We start from the raw sequence: 26,860 nt of genomic DNA on the forward strand, positions 1-26,860 counted from the left end.
AGGTGCTGTTTGCCATCCTGAGCAGAAGTTTTTTGCAGACTTCATCATATTGCTGTTCTTTACACATACCTAACCTCCAACAGAACACTAAGGCTCATTCGCAAGCAGTAACAATTTACTTTACACAGGTGTAGAAGCTGTGTTTGATTGTTCAAAGTGAATCCATCTGTGAGCTGGAGTTGATGGCATGTCCCCATAACCATAGGCATGGAAATGGTACATAAAACACTGTGGTGCAGAAATCCATCCCCTGTTACTCAAGCTTAGATATTCATTCTGGTGGTATGATATGCCTAAACTCAGAGCCCACTGTTAGCATGACATAGGTACCCATTTATAAAGTGTTTGTCCATTTAAAATATGCATAGGTGCCAGTCAGTTACCTGGTTAGAGCAGTCTAAGAATGCACTTTTTTACAAGGATTCACGACCATTAATTCTAATGGATGGTATTGCACTGCCGAATAACTTAATTTTGTTTCACTTGTTTATGTTTAAATAACTTTACTGAAAGTGGCATAACATTTATAGAAATAAAATCTAAACAATAATATAATAAAGAAAATATAAATAACAAACTTAGGAATCTAGCAATAAAAAACTCAATCCCCATGGAAAATATGGAGTGAGAATCTGTCCTCTGCAGTAAATACCAGATAGTTGAATGAAAAATTTAGTCATAAGATTCCGAATGTTAAACAATCCATCTTGACAACATAGCTCAAATTATAGGGCAAGAAGATGGAGATCTAATGTCTTAATAAGAAGTTGTATACCCTCCATATAGTACTGAAGGATTAATGGAACATCTGAATTAATAGTACACCACTTTTCTAGTATCAATGCAAAATACTGCTTTCTAATCTTTTGTAATATTGAATTCTGCAACTGCAGAAAGACAGATGTTCTCCTTCTTGGCCAATAATTATTGCAGGCTTCTCTAGTCACTCTTTCTCTGAAGATTTTCCTGATTAAAGCTTATGCCAGAAGCAGCTGAAGATTAACAATATTGTCACTTTTTGTCAATCACATGTGTCAACCTGAATTGATGCACCGAAGGAAGAGATGTGCAGCGGACTTTCCCATTCTGTCTTAAGAGCTCTCTGACTGACAGTGTTTCATGAGACATGACCTGCACAAATGAATCATTTAAAAATTATTCCAGCTCCCAATGAGAAGGATGACTGGTCACACTATCAGAGTGCCTATTAGAGTACTCTGACCTCTCATTCTTTCACAGGACCTTTTCAAAATGTTATACAGTAGGTCTTTTACTCTTTGAATTTCTATCTTCTCCTTCCCTCTTCGTTACCCATCCTTCTTTCTTGCAGTCTTTCATAAACATTTTAAATCTGTTGCTTGTAGCATAATATGCCATGCTGCTTGCATCTGCTGAAAATGTGATATTTCTAAACCAATAAAATATGGTCTGCCTCCCCACCACTCCCTGTATTTTCTGAGTAAAGTCTGCCTTTTTCTCCCCTTTGTATTTTCTGAAGGGCCTTAGCTATGGACTGAAAATCTATTTTATGCATCAGAAAAATAGAAATACCTTTATTCCAAAAGCTGGAAAACCAGTTGGATAATGTCACTTGTAACTGAAGCTATAAATCCTAGAACCTCCTGTCTATGTGCACAAATGCACCACACTGACAAAGGAGTTATCGTTTGAGGCCAGATAAAAGTATACATTCATAGCCAGGAGTCTAACCCTAAATGATAAACCAAAGTGGTGTGGGGGTTTTTTGCCCAGCCTGATCAATTATACAGTCATTTACTAATTAGCAAAGTATCTAAGTTTATATAGCTGAACCAACAGTAAGAGTAAATATGCCTTATCTATGACTACGCTGAAGTTGACATGTGACGTATCTTGACAGAATTTCAAAGGGGTGCAGCTTTTAAAATATATGTTCTCAGACACACGTGTTGAAAACAATTTCCATTTTTAGACTTTTGTCATCGTATTAGTTATATGGGCACAAGGGAAGCATGTTTTAATGATCTGACATAAGCTCAAAAGGGACAGTAATCTAATTCAGGAGTAAGATGCAAGAAAGAGGCATTTTGTATTGCTTCTTGCATTGATGAATTAAGCACTAAGATTTCTGAGACATGGTCATCTGAAAATTTTTGTCAGCCTCCCGTGGAAGTTTTTTCTGCTGACCAGGCCTCTTGTTGATCAGTGATATCAGTTCACACCTGCATGAATGTTACAGGATGAATGTCACTGATACCACTGAAAATGGCTAAGTGAAGGGTTCATACAGCAGCATACACTGGCTAATGGCAAATAACCTATTTTTATTTTTGAAAAACTAACAGATCAAAATTGTATCTTTTCTGTGTAATCTTCATTTTATAGAAACAATCTGCTTTTTGGGATTTTATTTTTACTGTAGCCAAATATTGGTTTTGTGAGGTTTTTCCTTAGTATTGTCTGAATATGAAACCGCTTTTGTCTAGAAAATGTGCCTATAGTTAGGGAGATTTGTATACATACTGAAAAATATCAAGCAAAACAGCGTCAATGCTTTTCTTTGCTTTAACTTATCAATGACATGAATGTTAATCACAGTAACCCCTGTCAATTTTTACAAAACCGTGAATCATTAGCAGCCACCTTGGAGCCACCTAAAATTTCCTGAAAGTGTTAAAAATATATATACTTCAAAATAACAGACAGTTTTATGATAAGTTAAATAATACTTGCCACTTATGTAGCCCCTTTGATCTCAGGATCTGAGTACTTTACAAATTAGCCTCATGACTCCCTTGTGAGGTGGATGATGACGTACCCATTTTACAGGCTAATCCAAAGTACTCTTAATTGACTTGCCCACAAGCCATTCATACGGTACCCAGGAGTCCTGTTTCCATCACCTGAATAAGTACTAAACACTGATTTTTCTTTCTTTGACGTTAGTTTCTTTTTTTAATGTGCATAATATTGGATCATTATTCCTCTTGCAGATTATGCATATGAGAGTGTAGTTTTTAGTCAGTTGTTCCATCAAGTACTTACTTGACCATAAGTCTCTCTCTCTCTCCCCCCGCCCCATTCCACTCTTATTGCATCATTAATCACTTCTTTGTCTTAAATCGTGACCGCAAGATTGTGACTGTTGTTGAGCAAATAGAAATTACATAATGAGGAAAGTCTTAATATGTTAGCTTTGTGTAGAAATACTTTACAATATTTTGTCATTTTCTCAATATCCTATGTTCTCAATTCCAAATGTCTGAAGGTATTTATTTTAAAAAAAAAAAATTGGTAGTAACTTGTCTGTCAGTTTGTCATCCATAAAAATACTTCTCCCCTTAATTTGTACTGCTTCTTACATTGCTTCCTCTTTTTATGCATGGCTGCATTTAACAGTTGTACTGCAGCCTTCCATGCATACTGTGCTGTATCGAAGCTGTAAACTGCAACAAGTGCATAATAATACAAGCACTTGAAGAATTTCCCATTTAAACATCAAATTAATTTAATCTTGAGTCTCAATAATTATATAATTGAGAGGATTTAGAGAATAATCTTAAAATAGATGGTGTAACTTATTGCCGGACCACAGGCCATGTTCGGTTCTCTCTTCCTTTCCCACGCCTTCAGGGAATGAATCTTCACTCATCATACCACTAGTTAAATAGGAGATTTTCAGACAAGTGGTTTTACTGGGCATCAGAGAGCCTGAACATTTTACTCTTGCCAACCAGAAGAACAGAGCCCACAACACCCCTTACGCAATAGATGGTGGTTCCACTGCCAGTTAATTATTAACATGGGTTGAGAGGAAATGCCAGCATATTTTTAACTATAAGTGAGGATATATAGAAATATAAATTTCATGAGATTTTATTCCATTAATTCTTATACTATTCTTAACCAGACCAGCCTTTTCTTATTTTGCATATTAATATGAAACAGGTGTATTACAGGAGAACTATAATTAATGGGTTATTGCATTTGGGAAGTGGCAAGAAGAAACAGACATGGCACCATGTCCTAATGTGCTAAAGTGGCTGAATGAGAGAATTCCTGTCTCTGTTTCAAAGGGCATCCTGAAATGTGAAAATTATAAGAACTTCTCTGGTTAGAAAATAAACTGTTGAAACCTTTTCCCATGGTAACATAACAGTTGAACACATCTTCCACCATTTACTTCCCCAGGACCTTGCTAATTCATATTCTGCTAATCCACATACCCCATAACTTGCCCAAGACATGGTGGTCTCATCCCAACCTAAATCTGAGTTTTCTGAAACTTCTTTCCTTATTAATATACTATAGGTAAAGCTGTGAGATTGTCACGGAGGTCACAGAAGTCATGGATTCCATGATTTTTCCATGACTTCTGGTGCAGTTGACATGGGGGTTGCCTGAGGAACTTGGGCAGCCCCTGGACCAGTTGCACCAGCTGCTGCTGGGGCAGTCTCAGGCCACTGCCTTCCTCCCACCCCCCAGCAGGAGTTTGGGGGGGGTGAGGGGGGAGGGCCTCAGGGCAGGGGGTTGGGGCACGGGAGGGGGTGAGAACTCCAGGCGGTGCTTACCTCAGGGGCCTCCCCGGAAGCGGCAACATTCCTCAGCTCCTCGGGGGAGGCAGTGCCAGGTGGTCTGCGTGCTGCCTTCCCTTGCAGGCACCGCCTCCGCTGCTCCCATCGACCACAGTTCCCGGCAAATGGGAGTTGCGGAGCCAGCGCTCGGGGAGGAGGCAGCATGCAGAGACGTGTGGCTGTGCCTCTGCTTAGGAGCTGAGGGATGTTGCTGCTTCCAGGGAGGCACGGAGCTGAGTAGGGAGCCTGCCAGCCCCAGCCAAACCCTCCACACCAGCACCAGCGCGGGTCCCAGGCCGTGCGCTACTACCGCTCCCTCCCCCCAACCCTCCTCCGAGCACCTCTGGCACCCCTGGGCCACCATCCTCCCCAAGATTTAGTCAGGAGTATATAGTACAAATCATGGACAGGTCACGGGCCATAAATTTTTGTTTACTGCCTGTATCCTGTCCATGACTTTTACTAAAAATACCCATGACTAAAGCGTAGCCTTAACTATAGAACATGAGTTATGTTTATACATTATTGAAATTAAGTTAATGCATCCAGGAGCAAAGTACGCTTTCATGCAATATTCTTGGTTTGTTTACTTACTTGTCAGTTTGCAAAATTTACTAATTTTGGTGGGTCTCCAAGTCGGTGTGAATTAGTGAGAGTCTATTGTGATCCGCATTTTCCTTTATAATTGTTCTGAAGCAAACTGGTACACTTTGTAGTTCTAATTTTATACAGCTACTTAACTAATTACAGCTGTCAGTAGCAATTTTCATCTGCTGGTAATGTTCAGTTTAGCTCTGTAATGTAGCTCCAGTGACCTCCTACTGGCCAGCATATACTATAGATCAATTTAAATAGGAAAAATGCAAGTGTCAGTTAAAATATTTTATTGAAATCCCATAACTTTAGACATAGTCTGTTATTTTAGCTAAATATTAACAGGCCTAAGCAAAGGCATTGACCTGGTTGGGCACCAGCTGTTTAGGAGGCTGCCACATTTGCAAAAGACAGATACACTGAGCAAGTCCTGCTTTCACTCTTGTTTAGAGATCCTCATTAAATTATCCAGACACAATAATCAGATAGCTGCTGTTCAAGTTAATGGCACCTCTGAGCCCCTGTCAAGAGAGCTTTATTTAATGCGCAACAGACCTGGAGTGGTGCAGGTGCCATTTCAGGCCCTCATTTAATTTAAGCGGCTTTAGTTGGCATGGCAACTAGTTGAGACATCTGGGAGACATTATGCTAGGGATTGAGATTTAGGAGGATTTGTGGTATAGCAAAACAGAAATCTTATAATAAAGTGCACAGTATTGCTTTTGGATTTTTGAATATTTTATTGGAAAATGTAGAATTTCAGGATAAGTTGCAGCCAGCAGGTAAAACGAAGTGTAAAAAGGCTGGCATACCTATTAAAAAGAGGCCTTTGCAAAGTGAAAATTGCTTTATTAAACTAAAAATTATTGTATTCCGATGTTGCTGAACTTCTCTTTGGGTTACATTTACTAGAGAAGTTCTAGGGAAGTTTTTGTTAGAAAATTATGTGATGTGTCATTAATTTATGAAATATAACTCAGTGGGTTTTAGTACTGTGCCACTTTAAAAAATTGAATGCATTTTTAGATGATGTATAAAACCTGGTTAGATATGGCACCTAAAAAATTGGATACTTGAAAGGAATGAAGTGACCGGTAATGTATATGAAGCAACAGACAGGTTTGGTGGGGTAAGCAGTCATTTGGCTGGGGAAGAAAGGAGGTTGCAGGATCTTACTGGGTCATCATACATGAGGTTTAAACTGTGCTGATTGACTAACCAGAGGAGTGGTAAGAAGAAGGGGTCGAAATTCCTGAGAAGGCTCGTCTGTTTATCAACTTACTGGCTTAGAGTTCAGAAAGATATCTGTCTCACAGTTAGTTTGCTGTCATTTGCAGAGTTATTTAGCAGAGGATTTAGCCTAGCTATAAGTATTGAGGTAGTGGATGCATCGACGATCTAGTGGTTTTACAGGTTAAAGGTGGGGTTTTTAAAAAGTACTCAACTCAGCATTGACTTAATCGTGTTCCCACTGCAATCATTGGTAAAGCTCCTATCGACGTCAATGGCTGCAGAGTTAGGGTCAACACTTTTGAAAATCCCACTGAAAGGTGCTGAGTTTACAGAATTGCCATGGCTGGTGCGCAATGGATAGGAATGCTACTGGATTTTGCCTCATTCATAAGGATTTTTGTTTCCAAAAGTCAGTGTCAGGTGTGGAAAGATAGAATTTTCTCTTCTGGATTAGTCCATACATTTTGTTATCCTGCTTCTGGCAGTGGCCTGATGCTTCAGAGGAAGGCAGGAAAAATATTATGCCCTTCACCAGTTGTGCAGTGCTGTATTTTGGTGGGTGGAAGTTGAGCTGTTCCTGTCCCCTGCAGATGATCAGCTTATATCTCGAAGCACAGGAGAGCCGATTACAATTCTCTTATCTTGAATTGCAAATGAGAGAGTGTGGTTCAATGAAGAAGACACTGGACTGGGTCTTGAGAGACCTGTACTCTATTTCTGGCTCTGCAGCTGACCTGATGTGTGACCTTGGCAAGGCACTTCCTCTCTGTGCCTTTGTTTCCCCTCCTAACCTTTTTGGCTACTTGGATTGTATACTCTTTGGGCCAAGGAATATCTCTTAACTGTGTGTTTGTACTATGCCCACCACTACTATCTAACCAAAGCGGGGGCTCTAGGCATTATTATAATATTAATAATAATAATAGTGTATTGAAAATAAGGCCACAATATTTGACTGACCATCTGCAATAGTGAGTACATTAAGTTACTTGTATATTAGTACAGCAAATCCCAGAATTTCCCTTTTCTTTTCAAATGTGGCTGTCCCCTGAAAAGCAGCTATGTCAACAGAGTATGTTTCTTTATTCTTTTATCAAACTTGCTCAGTTTATACATCAAAATAAGATTTTCTGAACCGTCAGCATTAGAAATTCAACCTGTTACTTGAAAATCAAGACATACTGGCTCTACTTCAGACTGTCCATCATTGCAGACGCTCATCAACAATAAAGAATGCAAATCAGTACTTAGCTGGCAATTTTGTTGATGCAGGAGGCAGAATAAAATACAACTTGCTTTTCAGCAGCTACGTAGGCTCTTGGTTGCTGACATGAGCAAAAATGCGTCAGTAAAGTAAGCAGATATGTCTGATGTGGTGAGCAGCTATCTTCAGCACCCAAGGTACCCTTTTTGGTTTTTTTTTTTTAAGAATTACTTTTTTGTCTATAACCCCGCATTCAGGAAATTGACAACTTCATCAATTTCCTGACAATGTTGTTTCTGTGTTCCCTCTGCTGTATTTCTCCATTTGTGAAAGATAGTATTTTGCAATTGCTGGTGCTGTCTGAGCAGACATGCCCCCCTTCTTAATTTACATCTCTACATTGATGTCAGCAAGAATAACAGCACTTGGAATATTCAGCTACTGTTATCAATCACCAGCAGGCTCCTACACCTGTTGCTTTGTGTGTGACAGCACGCCAGTTGGTGGCTTTTGCCTTTTCTTCCACATAGAGGTGCTATTTTTTTAAATTAGAACTTGAAAGAGATTTACAACCAGTGATTTGTATGTGTGTGCATGGGAGGAGATTTGGAGCTTGTGGAAGTGAAATATTGACAGTACAGGTAGAGATGGCACAATGCATGCAGATACTGTAGAAGCTTCCTATAAGAGCAATGCACTACTGACCTACAATACCCATGCTCGGGCTGTATTTTCCAACTGTATTGGTCTGGTTATGTGATGTGGATAAATTTCCACTAAGGATTAAGGTGATGCCACCAGCATCGCATGTAATTTATTATTTAATAAGAATTTTGAGCCCAAAATTACAGGTTTTAAAATACAATTAAATTAACACTGGGCATCTTATCCTTCATGAGCCATGTTTTGGCTTTCAAATAATTTTGTAATGTGTATTCATAAGTGTAAATGTGGCTTTGTTCAGTAATTAAGTTTTCTCTTGTAACTAAACTGTCAAGTAATTCTTGTGGAGGTCTGGAGATTTGACCTCTATTATATCAGTCAAGAAGCTTTATTCTTTTGTTATTCTACAGCTTTGAGCTATAAGAATTAAAATTCTTGTGAGCAAGAGTAACTGTTTCAAATGGATTATATGCTGCACTTTCTGTACTTTCCTTAACTAATAACTTGAAGATACGTTGTCACTGAATTGATGCAGAGTGACCTCCATAAGATTATCGTCTCTCCTCAACCACTCAGCTCGGATCATGTCAAAGTTTTTCTTTACCAGATTTTAAGAGGTAACTTTTTTGTTTAAAACTGATGAAACAATATTGAACTAAGTGGTGTATTCTTTCTTGGTAATTTTCTCTTGGGAGTAAAAGTTCAGAAACTAGTGAGGCAAGTCTTTGTAATGTGTGGAACAAGATATATTTAACACATTGTTTTGTTACTTAATGTTGTCTTTGAAAGAATAGCAAAGGTGTACAAGAAGCTCTTGGCCTTGCTGCTTTTTTAGGGTACTGTATGTATGAAGGTGGCAATCCTTGTTCTTTAACCTGAATGACTTCTCTAATGGTTACTGAAAAGATGAAGCGCAACACTGATTTTTTTTAAACTATAGATCTTGTGAAGTAAAGTGGCCTTTTGGATTAGGCTGCCGAGAAGACACCTGAGGCCATCCTATCTGGTGAATACATTTTAGCCAGAACTAAATATGATGCTATATTGTAAAACAAAGTAACTGAAATTATTGTAGAAGTGGCCACTAAAATTGGCTCAGTAAAAATAATCTCATGATAATACTGGTTATACATTTAGATCTTTCAGTGGATTCGGAAATTACAGATTCAGGTTACTGAGTTGGACTTCTGACTTTTGATCAGGCTAAACTGCCTCACTTCCCATGTGTTTTATTTGTTTTCCACAATGAAAATCAGCTGAAAATAAACAGAAGCCATTTTTTTCTTGATAAAAATAGTTATTGGGTCATATTCAGCAATGTCAGAACAAGGAGGTGTAAAGTACATCCAAAGGCGGTATTATCCCCCAGCCAAGCCTGTTGAACCAGAGGAGAGGTTTATCCCTCTGAAGGACATATTGTGTTTGTGCCTCTGATATGAGTTGGCTTCAGAGTAAGTGATAGTACACATCAATTTTAATTTCCATCAAGATGACAATGTCATGCTGCCAGTTGGATCCTCTTCTGTGAATAATTTTTTTTTATTCCATCTGCCCTGGTCACTTGACCTTTGACCTCAGCACTACCCATTTTGTCCCATATCCCTAAGTGAGGATCTGGTCACTTTTCTATTGACCAGATTTTGTCCGCTACATTCCAGTACCTAATGAACTTCACACCGACTAATTACTTTCATGGACGCTTACTCCATGGTGAGCTTTAGTGAGGTGCTTCCTGAATTTTTTGTTTGTTTGTTTAAAATGGACCGAAATTGCAACCACAGAGACTAAAAGCACAGGGGAAGCAGCTGCGAGGGGGATAACTAATGTGAATGGTGTGTCCTTCTCCCCTCCCAGCCTGATGAAAGTTGAAAGGCCTCTAGTGGCAGGGACCAAATGCTCTGAGTTGCTTTGTTTTGTTTTGAAATTTTTTGTAGTAATAAAGTTAGCCCTCAGTAAAGGGCCTTGGGCTAAACTGTAGTTTGGGACTTTATTTTACATTCCATGGCTGGTGTATCTGCACATCGGTTTACAAGGTAATAGAGAACAGAAAATCATTACAGCAACTGTTAGCTGTAAAATAATTACATTGAACCAAAACCTATGTTGTATATTGTACAGCCTCACCCTACTTCCTCTTGAACACTCCTCTTAAAAACATCTAGTTATGCTTCAGTTGGACGTTAGTGCTTCAAAAATCATGTAATTGAAGTAGATATATTTATTTATAAGAACTGTTTATAATGATGATTTTTATACAATAATATGTGTACTTTTATAGCAAAACAGAGGAAGAAAGTATATGTTGAAAAGTATGTCTGCTTAAATAATTTGCTCTCTATGACCTGGATCCTGCAAAGACTTATTTATATGTTTAACTTCATTCTTGAGTAGTAAAGTAGTGAGGTAAAATCAATGGGACTACTAGCAGTGTGTAAAGTTAAGCAGATGCATAAGTCTTTGATGATGCCTTTCAGGAAAATATGCCTTCAGTCATAGATTATAGTAGAGAATGTATTTACTTTGTTTAATATTTCAGGTCTGAAATATCTACATTCAGCTGGGATTTTACATCGAGACATTAAACCAGGGAACCTACTTGTGAACAGCAACTGTGTTCTTAAGGTGGTATCTAAATTTATTTAAAATTTGTACAGTTTATTATATATCGGGGTCATGGTCAAAGAGATTTGTACTTTAATAAAATCTTTCCCCAGTTAAGTGTGTTCATCAGTAAAAACAGCCCCACACCTCCTCCCCAGAAAAACAAGAGTAACGCTATACGAACAGAAAAATTTTTCCACTGACTTCAGCAGGAACTGCTGTGTGCTTAGCAGGTTTGAAAAGCCTGTAATACGTTTAAGTGTTGCTGCAACACTGTCAGTAACACATTGCCACCGTGAAGGTGGCAATGAATGCTGGAGATTTCTCCCTTAATTTATTTTTATACTTTTAAGGGTAAGGAAATGTGTCCTACTGTAATTAAACCAGCTTTATTTGTTTTTTTAATTTAATTAGGTCCTTATTTTGCAAATCTTGTCTGGCTACTTTTTCCTTTATCCTAGTAAAAAGAAACTATAAAAAAAATTAAGAACAGCAGCAGTCTGTAGTGACAGGAAAGGCGAAATCTCACTGCTGACATCTTTAAGGAGCACCATCACAAAAGGAAATGTGTACTGGAATGAATCATTTTGAGCCCAGGAAGTTGTCAGTGATCTTTTAAGGGCAAAATGCTGGATTGGGATTTTAATATTAAACTTGACAGTGTAATGCCAGCTGAAAAATATATTGTCACGTCAAGAAAATCTAAATAATTGTAGACATTTTAGGTGTTTAAATATTTATGCAACTAAACAACGTACTTGGACCTCCCCAAAAACAAACACTTTATTTAAATAAATAAGTAAATAGAGCTTCCTTATGCAGTTATTGCAGTATGCAGACTTTTAAAAACAATTAATGCTGGTTTGGGATTTTATACTTTGTTACTAAAGACGTATCTGTGTGACATGCACTAAGTATTTTGGTAATTTTTTTTTATTTATTTACCTTCTCAATTTAGATTTGTGATTTTGGATTGGCCAGGGTGGAAGAATTAGATGAATCTCGTCACATGACTCAGGAAGTTGTCACTCAGTATTACCGGGCTCCGGAAATCCTGATGGGCAGCCGTCACTACAGCAATGCTATTGATATTTGGTCTGTGGGCTGCATCTTTGCAGAACTACTTGGCCGAAGAATATTGTTTCAGGCACAAAGTCCCATTCAGCAGGTATAACTACATTTAACTGTAAAAGTCTTCCCTGTATTGTACTGCAGAATTCCTTGAAACGATCGCATTTGAACCTCACACCTCTGCTCTTGTATTACCTGCTTTACACATAGGCAAAACACTTTCCAGTTTGGTCTGTGTGGAAATAAAGTGAATGTCATATATATATAATATCAGAGTTGGAAGGGACCTCAGGAGGTCATCTAGTCCAACCCCCTGCTCAAAGCAGGACCAATCCCCAATTTTTGCCCCAGATCCCTAAATGGCCCCCTCAAGGATTGAACTCACAACCCTAGGTTTAGCAGGCCAATGCTCAAAAATGTGATCTAACTGGGACCAACAGATTTTACCATTTAGCAAAAAGAAAAAAACCTTTACGGGGTTTCAGTTGATATTTACATGCTTGTACTGTGTACACAGTGCTGCATTTCAACTTAATTTAGAAAAAAATAAATTTGGCAAGTAGTATGATTAATGGTCAAATTGCTTCAGGATTGTTTTAGCAGAGTTCAGAATACATGAATTTAAACAATATTTTGATCTGTTGTATAATTAATGCATGATTTTAAAAAGAATTTAAACAGTAGATCGGAATACTTCCCCAACACTGAAACCTTCAGATTGTCTAACATAAGATTTTTAAACAAACAAAAAAACAAACAAAGCCTTATATGCATATGCCCTTTTGATGTTCCTCAACCTTGTTCTGGAAGAAGCAATTCTCAGGATGAGGGTGTTAGTCTCACATCACCCTCATCTTGAGAACACATCAACAGGGGTTTCATCTGTAGTGGTGACTTCTGTGGTGTGAACAGCTGTCCTGTAGGAACTATATTGAGATGATCAACTTATTTAAAATCGGTCCCTGAAACATCAGTGTACCTATGGATGTTATAGGAACGCACCCCAGTGACTTAAAGATGAAAGTCTGACACTGAGCTGTTAAATATGGTTAAGGGGGGAAAGTTATAGTTAAATGTTAACTATATGGGAAACTATAGACGTGGGCCAGATTCTCAGTTGATGTAAATTGGCATTGCTCCATTGAAGCCGCTAACATCAGTTTACACCAGCTAAGGATCTGATCAGCTAATTCCACAGTGGTACTGCTGGTTTCATATTTACACTTATGTTTGGGTAATTTACAATATATACTTTCCCAATTTCAAAAGGAAGAAAACCCTAACGCATGAGCTATCTCGTTTCCCCCATCTGGTTATTTGTTTTACTACTTCAATACCTATACTTAAAGATAATTTGTTGGGAGGGTGGGGGCTAGACATATCCTCAACACCAAGCAAAAGTGTTAAGTGTGCAAACAGGCACCTTTATAGAGTGGGATCTCTGCTGGAGAGTAGGAAATGATCTCATATTTGGAGGACTGGCAGCTTTAACAGCAACAAATGCTTTGGTGGTGTGTAAGCAATAATCACACTCTTCTATTTTGTACTGACAGTCAAAGTGGGTTGTCATCCATATTAGCCTGTACAATGATAATGGCTTTACTCTGCAGGGAAAGCTTTGCAGTTAATCCATTAGCTCAAGTTCATAATAGTCATATAGGAACATTTGGAACTTGAGTGCTAATCTGCCCCCTGACTTTTTCTAAGAAGTTTTACCTGGCATATGGCAATGTCTTTTCTCCACCACAAATATGCATGTACATGCACATGCTTGTGGGAAATAAGAGTAAAAAAAAAAAAATCATACTATAAAGTATTTATTACATACACAAATAAAGAAATATAAACAAAACAAACTCAACAAGACAAACCCAAAACAAGGCGTTCTCTAAGGTGTATAGGGTAGCGAATATCTTTTTGTTCTGTGTCTGTTCAGTGCCTATCCCAATAGGGTCCTGGTCCATGACTGGGGCTCCTTGACGCTACAATAATACTAACAACAACTGCCCTACAGTTGACTTGCTTTCCCACTACCCAAAACCAGACTACTCTTCCCTGGGTCCTGGGCAGGCCTTTTACTTTTATTTATTCTTGCCTCCCAAACAAATTCAGCACTCATGTAATTTAACACCATTTCTTTACATCAGCAGTTCTACAAAGGAGATGAAATCATTCTTTATCTAATGGATAATTTAAATTCAAGAACATCTCATTTTAAAAGGCTACACAAATTTGAATACACATAGATTAAATGTCCATCAGTAGATATTTAGGCTAAAAAGAAAACTACAGCAGGTTCTGCTAAAGACGTTTTTCATGTTTTGATTCTTTGCTCTAAAGTAATATTAAACAGATTAAGCACTCTTGTTCACATAAGAATTTCTCACACTTGAAGGCACTGGAATTTGGCTATATATAATAGTTGGCATAGTAGTTCTGATTATAAGTTGTTTTATCACTGAAAAATATGTTGCTGTCTACATGCATTTGTATGTGGCTGTTTTTACCTGTCTTTTGTGGCTCAGTGCTTTTCGGTGTACTGTTGACATTCAAACAAGACTAGACGTTCAGTTTGTAGTAGGCATAACGTATTTTAAATGGTATTTTCAAAAATTATAACAGAGGAAATCTAGTTTTTCAAAATTACAATAAAACGTTTCCATAAACCTATACTAAATACTCCCAAACATGGTAGTGAATGGTTTGTTTGCCTTTGCGTGTAATCTAGTTTTATTTTAGTGTCTTTTTAAAACTGATTGCACTTATGTAGTTTATTAAAAGTAAAATTTACCTTTGGCAGTTTATTTCAGACTGAATCAGACTTTACAAATCCATTGTTCCAGCTTTGTGTGAATTCAAAGATAAGCATATCTCTGAAATTAATCTCTAATGTGTGTATTCTATACCTACAGTTGGATTTGATCACAGATCTATTGGGAACACCGTCACTGGAAGCAATGAGGACGGCTTGTGAAGGCGCCAAGGCGCACATACTCAGGGGTCCTCATAAACAGGTATGAATTGCACTTCATTCATTCACATATATATATATATACACACACACATATATATGAATGAATTTTATATAGATATATAAAAATTCATTCGTGTGTGTGTGTGCGTGCACACACGCGCGTGCAATCTACTGAGCCTGCTCTTACCCTCTTCAAGACGGTCATTCAGTCGGAGTCTATAAATTTAGTGTTTCATCTGTGGGATTTTTCCCCCCTCAAACTTTCCATCTTGGCAACTAACAGACCAACAAAAAAGGCAGACACAGAACAATGGAATCCATTATTTTGTATACATCCTGTACAATAAAAGTATTAGCTTCATCTCTGTGAAATTCCATGTTTTATTAAGATAAACGTGTCTAAGAAGTTCATGGGGAAAACTAAAAATAATTAACGTAACTTTTATGCAAGAAGTTATCAGAAGTTTAAAAAACACCACCTGCCATTCTTCCCTATTTGTCACCTGTACTTTTATAAATAATTTATGTAAGCATCTCACCCATCTGTATTCATTAACATGAACTGTTAACATGTTGCCTCTGCCTGTCAGCCAATCCTGAATTTACCCAAGTTAGGCTCTTGTATTAGCACTGATCAAAACTGCAGCTAGTCAAAATGCTGTTGAGACAAAGCAGTTTTTCATTTGTAAATTGCACTTGCGGCTGCAACCTCACAAATATTTCTCTGACTGGCATGGGCAAAAATCTTCCAATTTTAGGACAGGCCACATCATGATAGTCGCTTTAAAGGAGGATGTAAGGAGAGGCCTGGATTAAAATCAATCGTATAGTTCAGAAAGCTGCAGAGCCGCTTCTGTATTGGCAGGAGGTTAGATCAGTAGGTCTTTTCCACCTGTAATATCTGGTTCTGTGGAAACAGAACACGCCATCAGTTGACTGACAGATAGTAAAAATGAACATAACACATGGCATGTATATTTTATATCACTGAAAAATTTGATATATGTATGTTTGTGTCTTTGTTCTTTCTTTATATTAACATGAAGCACCACGCTCATACCACAATAATAATAATACTAAAGAAATAAGTGCTTTGTGGATACACTGCTACATAATTGCAACTCAGGAGTTCCTATCTCCTAACCATGTTCAATTCAAGCTGCCTCTACACTGTTGTGGGATATTTTTTATATTTACTGTTGAAATGCTCTCAGGGTCTTCTCTATCAGTTTTAAAATAAGCCGTTTCGGTTTGCAAACAATTGAGGAGAATGTCCCTTAGTCTTCTAAAATATAAATATAAATACACTGTACATTTTTTTTTAAATGAATACTAGACTGCTTAATTTGCAGTGTCTGAAACAGGAGTGTTTATTTTCTATGTTTTGCTTACAGATGCACTGGATCACAAGAAGTTATGAGCAAACCTATACCCAGCATTAGAAATGCATACCTTTTTAAAAAATAAAATAGTTTTAAGTTCTAAGCATTTATATCCCTTTGTGTCACAGTTTCCAAGTGCTGTACAAGCACGAGTCAGGCTTCATATGAGCACTGGGATCAGAACTCAGGAGTTCTTGCGTGCAAACCATGTACAATCCACTCCACCAAGATGCTTCACCAGTGTGTGATATTTTATGTATATAAATATCTCGTGAGGTCTAATCTCAGTGCTGATACTGGCCTTGGACACACCACTTAATCTGTCTCTTTATACCATCTGTATGATGGGGATAGTAACAGGAGTGGTAAGAGGCTTGACTAGTTCTTGTACAGCTCTTTGAGATTATAAAGTGATGTTAATAATAGAACATTTCTAGTGCTCTGGATTTGTACATACATTGAATCTCAGGAAGGTATCTGTAAGCAAACTGCTGAAAATAAACTACTATTTCAGATACTGTAAAACAGGCAGTCTAGCATCAATTTTGTTAAAAAATTTAAAGTGTACAGTCCTGTACAAGATCAAGGACATTCCTCAAATGCTTTAAAACCAAAATTACCGATTTCAAAAATGATAGAAAAAATGAGAGTATTTCTAGGGTAAAAAAAAGGGGGGGGATGGGTGGGTGCGGGGGGGGGCGTTATGAATAATACAAGAGAAGGTTTATGGGCTCTTCAATTCTTGTTTAACCCCTGGTTATGGCTTGCACATGAGCAAAGTTAAGCACATGTGCTTAATTCTTTGTAGTATCAGACCCATAATTTGTTTAAGGAATTCCATGAATCCATATCTAAGTTCTAAGGAATGAGGAAGATAAGAAGTTCCTCATGAATACATAAAAAGAAAAGGAGGACTTGTGGCACCTTAGAGACTAACAAAGTTATTTGCGCATAAGCTTTCGTGAGCTACAGCTCACTTCATCGGTACTCCTTTTCTTTTTGCGAATACAGACTAACACTGCTGCTACTCTGAAACCTGTCATGATACATGTTTGTCATTTCTCCAAACTTTTATAGTAACAATTGTTATCCTTCACTGGTATGTACTTAACTATAAAACATAATTTGAGAGCAGTGGTACATAGAAAGTTAGAAACAGAAAAACCTGATCTTAGAATGAGTTTTATGCTGTGGGAGAGGTTCTGTATCCGTGAACTTTTCTTTTCAGGGGATAGTGTTGGACACGGAGTGACGGGAGCTAAATACAATTTAACAGCCTCTGTAGGAACTGAATTTATGTTTACATGTTTAACTACAAGCCAGTACCACTTCTGTCTAGTTGAAGGTAGTGAATACTGAGAATAGTAAATGCCAAAAATAGCGATACCACACCACCCTCTAGAGAAAAATTTCTGCACCCCAGCAGAATCTGTCTGATATTTTGCATCAAAGAACTGCATAATAACAACAGACGAGGAAGATTTATTGATGTGTTGCTGCATGTTCAGTGTGATGTAGTAAGTTAAATATTGTAGGTATGTGTAATGTACTGTGCTAGCTGTTGTCTTTGTGACATTGATGCAGAATGGATACAGACACTAATGCTGGTAACTAAGACGTGGATATGGGGGACTTGATAGCCATCAGATCCTATGCTCTGACATGAATGTGTGCCATATAAATACCTAAATAGACACATCACCACCTGCTGTCTGTATGGTGTAAATGATAGCTTTTCTGATATTCTGATTTGAATGTCTTAGGAGCTGCCTTTATATTTTGTATCAGCAAATTTCATGCGTACTAAAAATACTTGTGCACTTTTGTAGCACCTTCCATTTCAGGGGTCTTAAATCAAATTGAGTTAGTTTTTGCCCTAATTTTCACCGGTGTCTTAAATATATGGTTGCACATTGCCACAGATGGGTTTTGTAAAGTAGTCTACTCACACCTGTTGTATTAACTCATATTGTAAAAGAGGCCATGAAGATCTCTGACGCTATATTTGAAAATAAACACATGTAAAGCTGCAAGTACACTTCACACCAATATGTTATGGAAATAATACCTTTGCATAAATTAGCAAGCAGTATACATTTTAAATAGTTCTAATTAGATATTTGAGTGATGCTCAATCAGTAGCAGCAAAGAATTGTCCCAAAACAACCCATGTGAATCCTTTCAGGAATTCATTTTTTTTTTTAAATGCTGTATAAACAAGTGTTCAAAACAGAAGCTATCACCAAACTTGTGAAGGAATTTGGAATTTTTTTCTAAACCAGTCTAGACACTGTAGAACCAGATGAGTTTTAGTCCTCTAAATTTGTTTGAATATCTTTGATGGTGTTAGATGCAGCTTTTTAAAATCTGATTTTTCTGCCCCCCACGTCCACCCCCACATATACTCCCCCCAAAAAAGTCCTTTGAGGGGAAAAAAGCAATTTAGTGTCAATCAGGAAAAGCACCATCTAGATTCCATGAAAAACTACGCAGGTTCTCAAAACTCACTCCTCTGGTGCTGGTGTGAGCTTTTGCCGTGTGAAAATGCAGGGGATTATACTGTGTCTGATAAGGTTCTGATAAGATTATTCTTCTAGCTATATTTAGAACTTCAAGTACATTTCAGGTTTAAATTTAAATTTGTAAAATTCGGTTTTAGAAAAAGGTGATTACGCTAATTCTAAATTGTTAAATTGTACCAGTTTCTTAATTAGTCTTACAAGATAGCAAAACTAAGAAACAAATTCTGTTGGAAATTAGCAATTACTTTGTAACATACACTGCTTTTAATCAGCGTACATGATAAATGGGAAAAGACTTAACTGCTTTATGTAATAAAACATCCAGGAGCCATCTTCTGGATTAAATATAAATTTATATAATTCCTTCAGTGTGGAAGAAAGTCACACATTTTGTAGTCAGTTTTTCTTTTTAATGATGTTAAAAGTGAATTTACTGCTAACTGAAGGTGATTGGCCAACAGCACTGGAATATAAGTCTTCTCTTCATACACAGAACATTGTCAGTGGCTACTTACAATGCTCACTGTCAGTAATGTGCATCAGCTTTGACCCTCTTACTTCTAGAAGGAAGGGTCCAGGATTTCGTTCTCTATGTCCAGTTCATCCTTGAGCTTTCTTTTATCAAGAAAAGGGTTTCAATGATGGTTACAACCTGTTTCTTTACTGAAGGGGCCTGGATTTTGACCCCCTGGTGACCAACACCAAAGAAGTTCAGTTCCTACCAAATTCTTCCTGCTACAGCACCTCTGTTTAGGACTTCTCCTGGTTTCCGACCATTGTGCTCATTACATATCACTATGTGATTTATTGAGGCACCAGATGTGGGAGACAGCCAGACTCTCTAGGGGGTGGGAGAGGGGAGAGAGAGAGAGAAATTGCTACTACAATCTACCTGGAGTGGGGGGGGAGAGTAGAGTGTGGGGAGAGAGAGCACACTCTTCGCTTGTGTGTACACAGTCTTTTCTGGAGTGAAGGAGGGTAGTTTCAGTTTATTTTCTGCCCTAAATGAATGGGTCAAACTAGTTATGCTTGATGCCAGTGGTGATACTGTTTTTTATGTAATGGACACTGGCAAATGAATTGAGAACACCAAATACTATGGAATGGTAACAACATCATCACCGTTTGTACAGCACCTAGCACAATGAGGACCTGTCTATGACTAGGTCCCCGAGGGGCTACGGTCATACAAAACTTAATTGTAGCAGAGGCTCCATTTGAACAAGTTACTTTTATATCTGAGAAGTACAGAAATCTGTCTAGTGACCCTGTTGGGTAGGTTTAGAACAATGCACTTATGCATTTGATATGACACTAAAAACATTTTCTTTTATAAAAAGATAGTGTCACAAAATCTGACCCGTGTGCATACATTTGTGTTTGCTAAAGAGGAAAAAACAACCTGTGACAGACTCATGCAAAGCATTAGAATTGCGATAGTATATCAGTTAAACATTGGTGCAGTTCTGTTACAATCCTGTAAATCCTTCTAACTCATTCACACGTACCATGGAGTCTAACCCTTTCAGTTAGTATTGTCCTATAAATACAGTAGCTGGCTTTCAATTGCTTGGTTATATTCTAGGCGGAGTATTTTAGTCCTCTGTCAGCAGAACAGTATATTCCTCCCACATCTCAATAGCGATTAATCAGACACATTAATGGAGCATTCTTTATAACCCTTCCTGTCCTAATGGCTCTTCTCAACACCTGCACTCACTAGGTCTCCTGCAATGAGAGTGCTTTTTGAATTTGCATGGCAAGTAAACAGATGTACAGGTACTGTTTAAAAAGGAGGAAAATGATAGTGTATGAAGCTTTGAGAGTAACAAACTTCAAAGCAGGAATTTTAGTCTATGCAGTTTTCTAAAGAAAACACAGCTTTTTAGATTTGCATAAAGGGGTCAGTTCTATTTTTATCTGTGAAAATTACTTTAATTAAGAAGCTGCCTTTCTCTCTACCTTCATCCTAATTTAAAATTCACTACACATTAGAGGAGTTACTCTTTACCCACTTCACGAGAATTTCATTAATTTCTACTGGTGAGGGGGAAAAAATGGGTCTTGAATAACTGATTCCAAGTGCAGGCTTTCCTTCACCTTCAAACAGGGAGGGAACATTTTCTTAACTGAATTATTGATACCTTTTCAGGAAGACTATGGCATAAGAGAATTGAAACTGACCTTCTATGAATCAAATTTAATGTGCATTAAGAAAAAGGAAATGAAAGTGGTCCAAAAATCTATTTCCTATGCATAGGTCTGATGATAGGAATAATGTGTTTTAAGATACAGAAGTTTAGTGCTTGATCTGGGAGACTGATGTAACTGTGTAATTAAAGAAAGAGAGAGAGAGAAAATAGTTCATTGGCAACCCATTCCAGTGTAACAGGTAAGTGGCTAACCGTTTAAAATGGACATTATACAGAATCATAATATTTTGTTTTTAAAAACATTAGGGCAGTATTTCTGCCAGGATTTTAGAAAAGGGAAGAAGGGATAAGCTATCTATCTGAGGGGAGGGAACTACTAAATATTTGAAAACCTTTAGTAATTGCAGTTAAATCTTGTTGGCGTTACCAGAGACTACGGTTAAAAGTTAAGGGAGGCTTATGGGGCAGGGAATGTCTGAGGGTAAAAAGTTGTTCTCAAATGGCACCCATAAGGATGTTTAAGTAAATCTTGCTAAATTGGTATCTAGATATCAGTGTGGCAGAGACTAGATATAATACAGAGACTGAAGAAAATGTTGACCGTGTACTTCAATTTGTGTAATCAGTTTGCTTAAAGCACTTAGGAGATTTTTACTTGCCTTCAGATTCCTAATGTAGGGAAGATTACTTGCTGTCCAGTAAATGAACACAAGAGAAGTGCCAAAACCCTGTAGGATTAAAGTAAAAAAGACAACAACTGCTTACAAAAACAGACAGAGAAGTGAATTGCACAGCTATGAGCTAATACGTTTGATGGGAGGCGAAACTGGCTTCTGTTGTGTTAAACTACTAGATATACACAGGAAACAATGAATTAAAAAAAATCTGGATGATGGCAATGTGAGACAGGATACAGATAAGGCTGTATCTGAACTGGGAGTCAGAAGATCTTTCATTGTTTGTTGTAAAGATTTCCGAATGCACATTGAGGAAGAAAAGTGTCATGAAGCTATGCGACTTGAAGATTTCCGGTGGATTGACCTAAGAGTCTGGAGTTGGCAAACTATCCCTTCTTTTATCACTGCTACAATATAATCTGTAGAATCATGTTTGGGGTTTTTATATTTTTCTAAAGAATTCTGTCAAATATTGCCTATTTCAAATACCAACATGGTTAGGGCCTTTGGATTCATGAAACATTTTAAATTCCTTTTCCTGGTGATGTTTTTTTAAATAAGAATATTTAAGCCTTTCTCAGAAGGATTGTAGTTTTTAAAATACAGTTTGCTCTAACTTTAGATTTTTCTCCTCCCCATTTATTTGTACAAGATGAGGAAGCATGTGGAAGTGTCTGCAGAGCTGTCTCTTCCTACAATTTAAAGAAATTATGAGCCTGACAGTTCTTTCCATTTATTAACTGGACTGAGTGCCACTTTCTAGCACCACTAGTATTTGAGTGCTTTCTTTTGGAGTGCAGATCAGCTGCTGAGTTATTGTAACTACCTTTGACATGCGACTCCTGGCTCAGGTACCTCACTACAACACAAGGTGGAGCTTGATGAAAAAATAATAATTCAGAGTTCCTTAAACTGTGATTCTTGTCCTGCTTATTTCTAACTACTGCAAAACCCCTGTATGCCTGGAGATTTGATTGTGTTGGGCCGGATGTGGATTTAGAAGGGAAAACCGAAAAACACTGAGATTAGAACAGTGTAGGAAATGATGCAGTTTGCTAAACTTCAGCTGTAGGAGCAGGTTTGAACTTGCACATAAGTTCATAAAATAAATGAATCAAGAAGCCTTTAGAAAAATACTCCCAAAGTCTGTAGACAAATGTACCGTATAGGTTTGGTTGCCACTGGTATTGAGATTAATGACATCGAGAATTTCTACAAAGGAGCATTAAATAGTACATGAAAGCTGTAGTTCCTTCGGGAAGCTCCAGTGTTATAAACTAGAGAGAAAAGCTCAAACAGTTTATAGACTGCAGCAGAGCTATGAAAGTAAATTATATTAATGGATTCAGTCCATAGAACTTCTTGTATACTGTACAGGAGGGAATTTTTTGATAGTCTTGGGACATGATTCTTTTGCTTTCTATCCTGGCACAGAACAGCGTGGTATCTAAATGACTTAACCATAAAAGAACTGTTACTATTTATTTTTACAGCGCTCCAAAGTGTGCTGGTTGTTAGGGTACAAACAAAAAGATGTCATCCCTGCCTGAAATGCTTAAGTGCCAATATAAGATTTGGGAGCTTTTGGAAAAACAACAAATAACTAAGACTAATAATACGTAGAGTATTACAACGAGTAAAAAGTCACAAAACAAGTTGACAGCATTAATATTTATAATTTGAAAAAAGCAAACTTTATGAAATAGAACATCATTAAACAAATGCGGACCACATCAGCAAGGTAACTTTGAACAACCAGACTTAATTGTTAGGGCCCATGCTTCGTTCAGTGCACAGGATGGACCTGCTCTGGGGATGAAACGGGGTGTGTAGTAAAGGAGGCTGTCGTCTGTAGGGCGTCAGCAGAAATGGAAGGTGTGTGGTAAATGAGGCAGGGGATTGCAGGAAGAGACAGGAGGATCTCAGTTAAGGCAGTTGAACACTACCCCCAAGAATTGAATTCTATCCTTGCTTTTGCCACAGAGTTCCTTTGTGATGCTAATGCAAGTCACTTAAACCAAACTTTTCACAGATGGTGACTAATGGTGTCATCCTCATTTTCCACCCAACTTGAGACCCTGCAGTTTGATTTGCAGAAATGCTGAGAACTCTCAGCTGCCACTGAAGCCAGTGGGAGCTGTGCTTCAATATATAAAGTTCTTTATAACGCTAACTACTCAAAGTCAGATTCTAGACATCTCAAATTGGGCACCCAAGATCAATGAATACTTCTGATCTTAATCTCTGTGGTTTAGCTCCTCATTTGTAATATTCCCCTCACCTCACAGAGCTTTTGTGAAGGTAAAGTAATGTTTGTGAAGCACTCAATATTAAATCCCCTTAATATTCAAATTAATAATTCTGTCTTCAAAGCAAAGTTTGAATAGAGTGCAGTAAATAAGGCCTAGGGCCACACATTGAACAATGAGAATGAAACAAAATATTGAATAGTTGCTCCTTAATTGAGCATTGTCACTCCTGTGCACTAAATGAGGCAGGGTTCCTGTGGAAAAATGGTATGTGATCATTGAGGTATGATTTTTGTCATGGATATTTTTAGTAAAAGTCAGGGACAGGTCACGACTTCCGTGATTTTTTGTTTATTCACCGTGACCTGTCCCTGACTTTTACTAAAAACATCCCTGACAAAATGGGGAGGGAGGAGGGTCCAGCGTGCTCCCACCCCCACCCCCCCGAAGCGGCTGGACACTGCAGGGACCCTATTGCCCAGTGGCTGTGAGGGGACCCCCTGCCACCCTCTGCTGTCGTAGGCTGGGAGTTGTGGGGGGCTCCTGCTGCCTGCGACTGCTGAGTACTTCCAGGGTCCCTCAGCTGCTGCCACCAGCATCTGGGAGCTGCAGGGGGTGGGGGGCAGCTGCTTGCGGTGGTTGAACAGCTGCAGGGGGGCCCTGCTGGTGGCAGTTAGGGAGCTCTGGGGTCCCATCCCCCCAGCCCACTGAGTAGCTCCGGGGTCCCTCTGCTGCCACCGGTGGTGGCTGGGAGCTGCGCATGTGGGGAGCGGGCTGCTTGCAGTAGCTGAACCTTGCATGGGGGACCCCTGCCAGCAGCAGTGGCTGAGCAGCTCAGGGGTCGCCGCCAATGGCAGTGGCCAGTCAGTTGCGCGAGGGGTCCCCCACCTGCAGTTCCTGGGCAGCTGTGAGAGGATCCCCCCCCTGTCACCCGCAGAGCCTGGGCTGCTGCAGGGTCCCCCGCTACTGGCAGCAGCTGGTCAGCTGCGGGGCCCCCAATGTCACAGAGGTCGTTGGAAGTCGTGGTTTCCATGACTTCCGTGACCTCCATGACATAATCTCAGCCTCAGTGATCATGCAATTAGACTGTGTTTTATAACGCATTTGCACAAGGAGCTGAATTAGTGTTGCACAGGCAACCGTAACTCTCATTCCCCAACTTTTAAATCCTTGACTTTGCAACCTCTACATTCTTCAAACCTGTCTTTTGTGTGTGTAATACTTGATACAGTGGACAACCAGTTGATACTCACCAGTGTTGTGCAGATGCTGTCACTTCAAAATTAAGTGTTTTGTACTATGTTGTTTCGTGGATTACCTTGAAGAACAAGCAAGCAATGGCCCTGTTGAATAGTCAAGCGAATGCACATCGGACCTAGATATCCTCACAAAAATATGTCCAGAATCAGGGAGAATTAAGAAGCAATGGTCAGAATACAATTCAAATGGATTTTTGTTGTTTATCAGTACAGTCAATTAACTTCAGTGATGCCGTAAATTACCAAAGCCATATAAAATAAAAAATTATAAACAATGCCAGCCTTAATAGCTAATAAACAACAAAAAGTTATCAGTCTCTATCAAATGGTTGTTATCTGACTAACAGAAGATTAACATGCCATCTCCTCAAACCCAAATTTGAACTTTGTTTCAAAACACTGGGTAAGAGGATAAAAGGCAGGGGATATACTTTTTAAAAAATGAATGGGAGTTTGTCATGAATATTTTAAATATATACCTATATGTAATGTCTATCAGAAAGTCTGGTTTCCTCATACTTGACAGGCAAGTTACTGTTACTAAAAGTATGTGGCTCACGTACACTTCTCAGAAGGCAAGGTTATCACAAAAGCATGCAGTGTATTACCTTGTCCTGTAGAATGTATCTGGCCTTAGATACGTTAGTAGATAAATGCCACCTATGGAGAAATGTTTTTGAAAAAGCAGGGGGGGAGGGGAGAAATACATCAAAACTTTTGTGCCATTTGAAAGGAAATTTTCGTAAATAGCTAAAATAGGCTCTTTGAGTTCTGGTACCTGTGCATATTTCACTATAGGTATGCATGTACTTCATGTGCCTGAAACTGGAAGATGTTTGCTCGTAGTGTCTGTTGGTCCATGCTGTGCAGTTTCTCTCCTCATGCTCTCAACTGAGGGTATAAGGGGAGGAGTGGACCGCCTGCCTCTCCAGTTCTTTCTGACCTGTGCATGGTCTGAGACAGAACACTCCAGTGTCCTTGAAGTTCTTACTTCTGTATCTCTAGTTATTAAAAATAGTGGTAGATAGTTTTAGCTGTTTTAGTACAGTTAGGGACTGGGAGTTCTTTTTCCGATTTGCGGGTCCCCTCTGCCTTCTTTCCAGCATGGACAAGGAGACTCGTTAAGGCGGCAAGGCATGATTGTCATGCAGAATAAGGTGACTATTCATCTCCTGAGAAGTTTGTCGTCTTAAATATTGCAAACATACAACATTGTTTCGTAATTTCCAAATGAGTGTATTAAATAACTTTATTGTAATAGAGGGTAAAAGTTTTTGATACAGTCAAATGGCACTGGTTGCATTAAACTGTTTCTAATCTTACAAAGACATCTAACTTTCAAGGTTTTTAAGTCCGTGTTTTGTGTATGTAGTGACAGTCTGAAATGACTGAAAATATTTGGCTAGTGGGAGTAAAGAGTTGTCATGAATGTAATATTCAAGTGCAAAGTGAACCATAAATCCACACCTCTGCCCCTTGGACTGAGTATGTGTGTACACACTCCACAGTATTTTCCTGTTTATCCAAACACTGTATTATCGGAATCCCTTTCTTATCCCCTGTGTATCTCGGGAGTGACTAAGCAGGGCTGTCAGTGGAGCTGCAGAAGGCTCCCTTTGCTGCCCCAGGACCTGTGACACCCAATCCCTGCAAGCCCCTGGCTGCAAGGGAGTTCACCCTGCTGCTGAATGGTTCCAGCCCTCTTGATTTTTCCAACCCTTTGAT

At 38.6% G+C, this 26,860-nt stretch overlaps 1 protein-coding gene across 2 annotated transcripts in view; it reads left to right on the plus strand.

Annotated features, from left to right (window-relative positions):
• The window catches only part of NLK (nemo like kinase), a 111,462-nt gene that overhangs the window by 76,000 nt on the left and 8,602 nt on the right, over positions 1-26,860 (plus strand). For both annotated transcript variants that reach the window (XM_077836992.1, XM_077836991.1), the window contains exons 4-7: positions 8,758-8,864; positions 10,784-10,869; positions 11,807-12,016; positions 14,832-14,933. In XM_077836992.1, coding sequence (XP_077693118.1) covers positions 8,758-8,864; positions 10,784-10,869; positions 11,807-12,016; positions 14,832-14,933 — 505 coding nt within the window. The remainder of the gene's footprint in view (positions 1-8,757; positions 8,865-10,783; positions 10,870-11,806; positions 12,017-14,831; positions 14,934-26,860) is intronic.

Source organism: Eretmochelys imbricata, chromosome 17 (genome assembly GCF_965152235.1).
Source record: "Eretmochelys imbricata isolate rEreImb1 chromosome 17, rEreImb1.hap1, whole genome shotgun sequence".
NCBI lineage: Eukaryota > Metazoa > Chordata > Testudines > Cheloniidae > Eretmochelys > Eretmochelys imbricata.